Below are 11156 nucleotides of genomic sequence, written 5' to 3' on the forward strand. Positions count from 1 at the left end.
GTTCGAGATTGCGCTGAAATGACCATTAATAATAAGCTTTAACGGCCTCAGCCAAGCATAGCGAGATAAAGCGGGGAAGAGGCTATAAGATTAGTGGAGAAGGGAAGAGGCCTAACAAAGTGGAGGAAACGAACGCGGGCTGCATCACATTTTAAATCCCTCCCCTCGCTTCCTTCCCTTTGGGGAGCCCTCTGGTGACAAAAGGACGGACTGACGTAAAAAGTAATTCCTTCTGGTCCTCTGCGAGAGGGAACATCACCGGCTGAAGTTTGGTTTACACTTCGTCGACCTTTATTTATTCTCGAAAAGACAATCGAGGTCACCCTCATTTTCAATGTCGTCGAGACTTTACAGACATTTCGATCGATGCACACATTTCTACAATATAACAATAATAAATATTAATAACTATCTATATAGTATAAAATGAACATAGGCATAAAATCAGGACACAGATTGACAGAATAAAAGAACAGTGCATAAATTGCAGAGGCTGAGTTAAAAACAGTCACAGACTGTTGCAGGCAGGCCTGCAAGTAAACCTCTAAACTTCCCCTGCGTTATAGGTAGTTACTTTACTTAAGTAAACCTCTAAACTTCTTAAGAGTTACTTAAGAGTGCCTAGAGGTGCTACTGAACTTGGTAGATCTGCCTTTGTCATCTCTGCCCCTCCCTCATGGAATACCCTGCAGGAAACTCTGAAACGAGACTCTCTAGTGTCTATTCATCTGTATATTTATTATGGGGCGACAGTGGCTCAGGAGGTAGGGTGGCCGTTTGGTAATTAGAAGGTTCCCGGTTAAATTACGGCTTCTCCCGGCAGCGTGTCGAAGTATACAGATGAGCAGGTCGGTGTAACGGAGGTACCGCGACTCCGAGTATATCCACACAGTCACGGTGGACTTCAAGGGGCTAGATCCACAAAGAATGGATTGTTGCACCCTTACTTACAATTCATTATGAATTGAAAATGGGGGACCCTGATGTAAACAAGACGAAAGTCTTTCTCTGGTCTGCATCCCCTTAACAATTGTGTGTATTGAGCCGTACTGTATTGTACCCATTCTGCAATCCGTTAATACAATTTTCATTCAATCAATCAATCTGCGCGGTGATTGATTGAATGAAAATTGTATTAACAGATTGCAGAATGGGTACAATACAGTGAGCAGTTAGGGGTTAAGTGTCTTCGCTCAAGGACACTTCAACTCGCTGCCCGGGAGGAGCGGGAATCGAACCGGGAAATTCCGGATTACCAGACAACTGCTCCACCTCTACAATCACCTGTTGTCTGTGATGGAATACTAGGAATATGGTGAGAATAAGGTGCATAATTTGCACATATTTAAATTAGAAATTCATCCAAAGGATTGCATATTAACTATTCATCATTCAAGTATTGTCCAGTAAGTTCTCCATAATAATAACAAATAGTGCAACAGTACAAAAGCAAAAGTTTATTTAAACAAACAGGACAGATTCAGCCAATCAGAAAGACTGTTGTCAAATTAATTACAGAATGTATAACATGGTAAGAAAATACATACACACAGTACTGTGTATCAATAAACACATACATTAGTACAGTAGTAACTAACGCCACCAATGGCATACAATCAAACCATGTTAAAAGGCTTGCTTTAAAAAAAGAAAATCTGAATAAAAATATATATATATATATACACAATAATATATAGTTGCCATGGCGAATAAAATGTATGTGCCATTACAGCCTGCCTTTGGATAATACTGCCAAAATACTGCTGTTGGATCATTGATTCACATTAATCTGAATGGTTGGCCACTAGGGATGCACAGATAAAAGACTGATACCAGGAAATAAAATAGGACATCGATAAGACACCGAGAGACATGTTGGAGATCAAAGCAAAGCCACTTGATTTCCTGCATTTTTTTTCGATCCCAGAAGTCTCTATATGGAGAAACAGTTAACACCTCGTCCAACAACCTCAAACCAATGTCTATCTCAGACCCTGCCCTCTTTTCTTTTCCCTCCAATCACAACTGTCGCTTCCCACGGACAAACTTTCTCAAGCGACCGTCACAAAGGGAGGATGGAGGAAAGAGGGCGCGGGTTTCTAAATCAATAATACACGCTGGGTGGGAACAGTACTGGGGTCGTGGGGACACTCCTTAAAGGTACAGAAAACACTGTACGACACACGCATTCCTATTGGCCATTATAGTCTTCATTCACGCACACCGTATTAACACGGTGACCGACGTCTACATTGCAGAAAACAGTGCAAGTACTACTTTTCGGACATCTCAACCACACGGTAGCATATACCTGTATGCACACACACACACACACACACACACGTCATTCATACCATGATATATTTAGATGTCTTTAGGACGGTAACGATGTATATATATCACGGTATATTGTGTTTTTTTTTGTCTTGTAATCTATTATTGTTATGTTGCAGAAGTACAAGAGGGTTTCAGTTTGCGTGCGGTTAACGCCTAACGGTCAACGCAAAGCCCCCCCCCCCCCCCCCCCCCACCAGACGATAAAAATAAAGAGGTTTCGGGGGGGGGGGGGGGTTACATTTCTACCTCGGCACAGGTTTCTACCGGGCGTGAAACATTTCTCCCGGTACACTGCTCTCGCTGCTCTCACGTGAGAGAGGGGTTCCTGAGACTCGAGCTGGGACTCGTCTAAGCCTGCCTGAAGACGATGGGATTTCTGGTCCGTTTAATGCGTTGTCTTTTGCTCACGTGCTTTTTTCCTCCTGAAAAACAAAAAGAGTGAACAACAACAGGATTAGTTTGGCGAACGCTCCACCGGTCCTTATCTCACACACGTGCCGTTACACAACGGGGAGAGGAAACGGTCCAGTCTTGTTCACGATGTTGCAAAATAACCCGAAAGAACACGCAAACGTTACGGGGAAATGTGTTTACCGCCTTCTCCTCCAGAGTCAGACGAGAAGATGGAGACCAGTTTCCTCTCTGTGTGTTGAGTAGAAAGATATCCGGCTGGAAGCTAGCCTATAGCTTAGCACAAATGAATGGAAGCAGATACGGACCAGCTCGCCTAGCCGTTGGCCAAAAACACCTCTCCCGAAGTTTTAAGCTATAGGCTAGTGGTCCGTGTCCGCTTCCATTCATTTCTGCTAAGCTACAGTAGGCTAGCTTGCAGCCGGACAGCTTTCTACTGAACACACAGAGAGGGAATTGGCGTCCATCTTATTGTCTGACTCTGGAGACGACGGTAAGCACATTTCCCCATAATGTCGGGGCGTGTTCCCTTAAGCACTCGATTATAGCGAAACACACAAGTATACACAGAGATCAAAACCAAATTAAGTTCATCCTCAAGTGGATCCCCTTGAGACATTATAACATTGTGATCGACTGTCGCCAAACAAACAAGCTTTGTAGATGGTTCTGTTGATGCCGACGGCGATCTCAGAGAAGGTCACTTGTTGTTTGATGATGAAGATGAGAACCAGGTGCCAATTATGTTCAAAGAAACACTTCATTTTCAGGCGAACAAAAAGGGCCAAATATGGAGGGCTGGATTTAAGAGTAGCCAATGGGTAATTATTATTATTATTATATATTATTATAATTATATTTATAAAGTCTTATTAATTCCTCATTTCAAAGGCTCCACGAAACGTAGATATTCATCTTCCTGTGAGAAAGAGGGATGTGCATGAAAGATGCCCTCGGCTGCATTGGAAACAGCGATGAGCGACAACATGCCTCCGACGCTGAGACACGGCTACATTTCTCACAAACTTAAAGCTGCTATAGATAACATTTTATGTAGAGTAATCTTTTTATTTCTCTTTTTTTTTTATTATAATACATCCACAGCGCTTTTACAAAGGTGCAGAATAAATAAAAAAAATACATTTTTATTAACTCATTCAGCTTCAAAGACGTGTTAACTCGTTTTTGGCCGCCATGCGTTGAGCGCCAAAGACGAGTAAACTCGTTTTTAGATCCTTTTTTCTTTTATTCATTACAGGCTCACGGACCTCTGCGTTACCGTAGGAAATCATTCGGAGATCCCTGGAGTGCAATACCGGCCGCATCCTGCTTGGTGGCAGTATCGACCCCACCCTTTGAAACCTTATTTCACACTGTGTGTCACATCTAATTTCATCCGGGGCGGAGAATTTAGATCAAGCCAAGTAAATCGCTTCATCCGATCACTTCGAAACGCATTCAGCACACTTGAGGCATATCTTGTGCCATTTCATGTCAGGGTCCCGATCGACATCAATACTGGAAATCGCGATCAGACAATTGGAATATTTTTTTTGGGATACCTCCTAGTAAAGGTAAGGACTATATTAGTATGGGTTCGAGTCCCTGTGATCTAATATCACTAAAGTTACAGTGTGGGTTCGAGTCCCTGTGATCTAGTATCACTAAAGTTACAGTGTGGGTTCGAGTCCCTGTGATCTAGTATCACTAAAGTTACAGTGTGGGTTCGAGTCCCTGTGATCTAGTATCACTAAAGTTACAGTGTGGGTTCGAGTCCCTGTGATCTAGTATCACTAAAGTTACAGTGTGGGTTCGAGTCCCTGTGATCTAGTATCACTAAAGTTACAGTGTGGGTTCGAGTCCCTGTGATCTAGTATCACTAAAGTTACAGTGTGGGTTCGAGTCCCTGTGATCTAGTATCACTAAAGTTACAGTGTGGGTTCGAGTCCCTGTGATCTAGTATCACTAAAGTTACAGTGTGGGTTCGTGTCCCTGTGATCTAATATCACTAAAGTTACAGCAATATGTACTGGGAAGTATGTTGGGAATTACAGGAGTATTACTGAATAGAGAGCCTATTAGGATGCTAGATCCTAATGTGAAACACTGTGATTTGCCATATCTTGCTATGCTCGCTCATGCCTGTATTTTTTATGTCCGTTCTATTTTATAATTTTTTTACTATTTTTAAACTGAATCATTTTAAACTGCAACCTCTGTATGGAAAGTGCTATACAAATAAAGTTATTATTATTATTATATGACATCAATCCTACTTTGATCCAACAATCATTTCACATCGATCGCAAAGATCATATGTGACATACTCCAAAACGTATGCCGTGACGATCAAAGCATCAAAAAATTACCCCCCCCCCCTTTCGTGCATTCATGATGAAACATAATACCTATTATATACCTTTGATTTGGAAATAGTAGCGTGTCCAGGCGAGCAACGCGAATGCTTTTAGCAAAATTCACATATCGCTCCATTACACAGTTACTAGGAATTAGCTAGGATCACTCTGAAACTATACAATATTCACCACGGTATAACACACAAACGTACAAATGAAAAAAATGTATTCTTTTTCACATGGTGAACGAGTGATAGTTAATGTCAAATGAGCCATAGTATTGTCTCCATAGCTATAATATATAGAATATAGATATAGCCCTGCAAACACCGCGACGCACAGTGCAAATCCCTATCTCTTACAGCGGTGGCCCATTGAGTACAAGGATGGATAGAACGGCTGGCCGTGAATGAGTTAAATGAATTTTATCATTTAAAAAAAAAATGTGCGGGTCCAAAATGAATGTTGTTGTTTACATCAGGTGCCTGTATCATCATGCACCTGATTGGATAAATGACATACTGGTGCTCTAGTGCGACATCTAGTGGCTGAATGTGATCTATAGCACCGATAACGACATGTATATATTATGTACCTTTTCCACAGACGTCTATGCAACTCTGCCTGGAGACAAAGTTGTTGCTGCTGCCTCCGCAGCCCGAGTACACGAACTCCTCGCACATCCTGCTCGACTTGTTGTAGTAGAAGCGCGGGATCGTGGCCGCGCACCTCCCTCTGTCCAGCGGGTCCAGGCACAGCACGGGGACGGCTGGGGAACAGACGGAACAAACGGCAAAAACTGTGAATAATACGTTTCACCACCTTTTTTTATTTTGGACCAAAAGAAGGTAGTTTTTCGGTTTCAACCTGAGATTCTGCCCATTTTTCAGTTGAGAAAGCACATAATTGTGGTGGAACGTAATAACTACTATAACTATATATAGTAATATATACTATATATATATAATACTATAATAACTAATAAGCACAAAGCGCTATATGCAGTCCTTTGTGCCGGTGGCAATCAGGCTCCACAACCAGGCAGGGCCAGAACGGGCCAACTGCCGTGGACTGGAGGAGCTGGGTTGTTGACTGTAACAAACTAATTTAATTATTTAACAACACATTCATGATTGGACTTGTTTCTTTTTCACCACTTTTTTTTTTAGCTCTTTTTAGTCCTATTTTAGATATTTTTATCCCTGTGTACTTGTCCATCTTGTTTTTAACACATACTAGTAATAAGTGTATGTTATATGTTATGTATAAACTGTTTTTTAATTGCCGTTTTTAAATTGCTGTTACGCTGTTTATGCTGTAAAGGACATCTTAATCTCCCCTCGGGGATAAATAAAGGTGTTCAATTCAATTCAATATTCAACTTAAGAAACTTTAGAGTTCTCCCAGAGCGGTAGGAACTGTATATGTAGGTGTAGCGCAACAATGCGGTCGGCTGGTATCTGTGTTATTGTGTCAAGCTGCACTTCTGAATAATAAAAGTGTTTTCCACCAAAACCTCCTGCGGCTGTGATGAGTCTTTCTTTGTTCCCTTTCCAATAATTCCACCCTCCCTTTTTTTTTAGGAATTTGAATCGCCCTAATTTAAGACATTTCAAACATCCCAGCTCAAGCCAGATATGTACAGCAGTTACCAATTAGTATGTAAAATAAAAAACATTTTATTTAACAGATTGCAGAATGGGTACAATACAGTACGGCTCAATACACACAATTGTTAAGGGGATGCAGACCAGAGAAAGACTTTCGTCTTGTTTACATCAGGGTCCCCCGTTTTCAATTCATCATAATGACACACATGACGTACAGAGTTCACGTGTAGCCGGTCTCGTATTGCTCTGCGTTGTGTTTCAGATTCGACCCCTGTTAAGGGATCGCCCCGAGTGGGAGTTGAACCCCGGCCTCACCGTGCTGCAGGGCGACATCGCAGACCACTAGACCAAGAGGTGAATTCACTTCTTGGTAATGTGTCTGGATGCCTTTTTAAGGGGGAGTGAGTTTAACTTGCAGTACCGCTAACGTCCACAGCCACTTCACAACACTTTGAAGTCCATCGTGACTGTGGCTAGACTCGCCGTACCTCCGTTAAACACACGCAATAAGCATTCAGTTCATATAGAAGTGTTTTTTCACATACTTTTGTGAGGACTGCAGTACTCCTTGCAGGACGTGAGGTCTTGGAAGCGGTTGTTGTTGCCCTGGCAGCCGCCATAGTAGAACAGCTCGCACTGCGCGGAGGTCATGTTGTAGGAGTAGCGCGTGAAGAGCGCGCGGCACGGCCCAGTGTCCTGAGGGAACCTGCAGATCTGAGGGATCTCTGCGGAGGAGGACAACAACCACACGATTAACACTTTGACGATTTGGTTTTGTGTTGCCTCAGATTTGGTCGTCGCCCCCCCCCCTCCCCCCCGTAGTTTTCACGGGCACATACAAAAGAAAATCCAATCCAATTCAACACTAACCCAACCATCTATATATGCATTGCACACACATCCACTGTCACGCACACACACTCACTTTAGACACTCACCTTTAACATTCACTTCAGATTCACTTTAAACACTTTTCACACCACGACATGCACCACATTGTATCTATTTATTACTAAATATTTGCACTACATCCATACCTCATTTTTTATTTATTTTTTGCATTTGTACCTCATTGTTTGCATTTTGCACTTTAGTTTGTATATTGTATATTTTGTATAGTATTTGGACTCTATTCTTTTTACTTTGTTTACCGTATGAAGCACAATACAGAACCAATCATTTCACTGTAATGTACATGTATATATAGCTTATATGTGACAAATTAAACTTAAAAAAAACTAAATGAAACTTGAAACTTGAATTCAATCTGTTTTGGAACCACAAATGATGTAGTGAATTACCGGTGTATATATAGCAAAAAAAATCATAAAATAATGCAAACAGCCTAGATTAAACACTAACCCTATTGGGCCAACAAAGTTTCATTGATTGATTGATTGATTGATTGATTGATTGAAAACGTTATTAACAGATTGCAGAATGGGTACAATAACACAGTACAGCTCAATACACACAATTGTTAAGGGGATGCAGACCAGAGAAAGACTTTCGTCTTGTTTACATCAGGGTCCCCCATTTTTAATTATTCATCATAACAATACAGATAGACAGTACTGCTACATATATACATTTATGACATGCCAGATTTACAAATACAGTACTGTTTGTGATACAAAAAGAGAGTAGGTACATTTGACGTAGAAACTGATTGATTGATTGATTGATTGATTCAAAACTTTATTAACAGATTGCAGAATGGGTACAGTACGGCTCAATACACACAATTGTTAAGAGGATGCAGACCAGAGAAAGACTTTCGTCTTGTTTACATCAGGGTCCCCCATTTTCATTGTACATTGGAGGAGTAACAACAGGACTTACTTGGTATTTTAAAGCATGTTTTGTGGCACGTCTCGTAGCTCCTGAAGTTGTTGGCGTTGCCCTGGCAGCCTCCGTAGTAGAACTCCTCGCACTTCTGCGTGATGGTGTTGTAGTAATAGCGGGGTATCTCGGCGCGGCACGGTCCCTCGTCCACTTGGAGCAGGCACACCTCTGGAAACACAACAAAGACACGTTTATTATTACACTACATAAAACCTTATTATAACCAAACAACCCCCCCCCCCCCGAACAATGGATGTACAATTTGTACGCATCTCAAACGAAATTATGATTAAACGTTTTGACGCATCGCGGGGGCGTCGTTGACTGAAGTTGTGCAAAGTATAGAGTTGAAAAGAAAACACTATAAAAAAGCGCTCATTTGATTAATTTACATTACCTTTCGGTGGCGACGCATCCACGCTGTAAAGCGACGTGAAAAGTGCAAAAAGTGTTATTAAGGAAAACTCCATTTTCTCTAAGCTTGGTTTAGTAATTCCACAGTTTTACGCACAAGTGTGACACTGGCTCCAACCGTCCCCGACGCGCCGTTTTATAGTCTCAGGGTTCGACCCGAAGGGAAGTTTACCAAGGAGGAGGGGCGGGGGTGGAATGAGTCACTTACAAGGAATCCAACACGGATTGGTGATTAATTTAGTACTTTCATCATATATCGTAGGCAGCGGTTGTAATATTTACGCACGGGTTCACGTTTCTCATTACGCGTGAAGTTAATAATATAACCAAAGTACCGTGGGAAAGTCAAGTCTCATTCTCTGACTAACGACATACTACTACAGTGTGGGCTCGGTGCCAATAGTAAGACAGGGATTGATTGATTGATTGAAAACTTTATTAACAGATTGCAGAATGGGTACAATACAGTACAGCTCAATACACACAATTGTTAAGGGGATGCAGACCAGAGAAAGACTTTCGTCTTGTTTACACCAGGGTCCCCCATTTTCAATTCATCAGGACATATATGACATACATGACATACAGATAGTCAGTACTGCTACATCTATACATTTATGACATACCAGATTTGCAAATACAGTACTGTTTGTGATACAGAAGGAGTCAAGAAAAGGGAGTATATACATTTGACGTAGAAACTGTACATTATGGGGGGGGGGGAAAGTAATGATGAGTGACTTAGCCCCGCCTGTGACCTAGTAAGCCCAGATATCACTTGGCCATATAGGCATATCCCATTTGACTGAACTGGTGAATTTTAGCAATGTGAGAGACGTTGCAGTGGGTTTAACCGTATGTATATATTCTCTCCCCACCATATGTATATTTCTCTCCCACCCACCCACCTCCTCCTAATGTACAGTCCCCTCCCCATCATATGTATATACTCTGTCAGGATCTATGGGTAACAGTACTGTATATATGTCACAAATGTAACAGTACTAAATTCCTGTATGTCATGTATGCCCCTATGCCATAAATGCCATATGTTGTGTATGTTGTGTATGTCATAAATGTAGCTATGAATTGAAAATGGGGGACCCTGATGTAAACAAGACGCAAGTCTTTCTCTGGTCTGCATCCCCTTAACAATTGTGTGTATTGAGCCGTACTGTATTGTACCCATTCTGCAATCTGTTAAATAAAGTTGTCATTCATTCATTCATTCATTCATTCATTCATTCATTCATTCATTCATTCATTCATTCATTCATTCATTCATTCATTCATTAATTCATTCATTCATTCATTCATTCACGTATGGGGCTTTATAGAGATATTGTTGTTGATGATGATGAGGAGTATAGGAGAAGAATCAAGAATCAAGAGGTTTATTTGTCACATACATACCAGGGCATATGCGGGTGGTCTTGCCGGCATTGATTGTGCAAAATACAATAATAAAATAGAATAAAATAGGCATAGAAAAAATAAAATTGATAAGACACAAGATATGCATGGTAAAAAAAAAATACATGCTAGGTTCCTGAGAAACTGGTTCTTATACTACTATGCAATATACAATTTACAGTGTTAACTCTTAATGTATCTAAACTATACAGTACCTCCTTCTTTTAAAGTGTTTCTAAGATTAAATTTTTTAAAGTGACATTTTGTGATTTTTTTTTGGAGGAAGGATGATCGAAGGAGGGATGGAAGGATGATGGATGATGAGAGATGTAACATCTCATATTTCATGTACATGGTTGGCAAACAACAGGCGATTGTAATCGACAAGCAGGTGAAATGACAACTGCGGCCAATGAGCTGTATAGCATTGCACCATATTAGTTGGCTAGCCATTAACACTGAAGAAGGAACACCTGTTCCGAAACATGTCTGTTGTATTCGGCTGCGATAAAAAATTGTCGAAACCTGAGAGTGCTGGTCTGGCTTCCTGCTTTATTCTACCATATTAGTTGGCAAGACAGAGAGAGAGAGGGGGGGGGGGGGGAGGGGGTACAGACAGGTTAGAAAAAACATATATATAGATAAATATAAAGATAAATCTCCACTGGATCTCTGAACAGGTGAGCTGTATTTATACTCTATATCACGCTCTATCAATACTATCAGTAATATCACTATACACGCATGTACAGCCCACCTTGGTATAATA

The 11156-nt window shown here is 41.1% G+C and overlaps 1 protein-coding gene across 1 annotated transcript; it reads right to left on the reverse strand.

Moving 5' to 3' along the window:
- Positions 1–1437: 1437 nt before the first annotated feature.
- On the reverse strand, positions 1438–9101 carry tfpi2 (tissue factor pathway inhibitor 2). Its single transcript, XM_084326882.1, has 5 exons — positions 8958–9101; positions 8558–8728; positions 7261–7440; positions 5701–5874; positions 1438–2759 (listed from the first exon to the last, which is right to left on the reverse strand). Exons 1-5 carry the CDS (start codon positions 9028–9030, stop codon positions 2686–2688), a joined length of 672 nt encoding a protein of 223 aa, XP_084183008.1. The 5' UTR covers positions 9031–9101; the 3' UTR covers positions 1438–2685.
- Between the last annotated feature and the right edge of the window lie 2055 nt (positions 9102–11156).

The sequence above is a fragment of the Notolepis coatsorum genome (genome assembly GCF_963971535.1).
Source record: "Notolepis coatsorum genome assembly, chromosome: 13".
In the NCBI taxonomy this organism is placed as follows: domain Eukaryota; kingdom Metazoa; phylum Chordata; class Actinopteri; order Aulopiformes; family Paralepididae; genus Notolepis; species Notolepis coatsorum.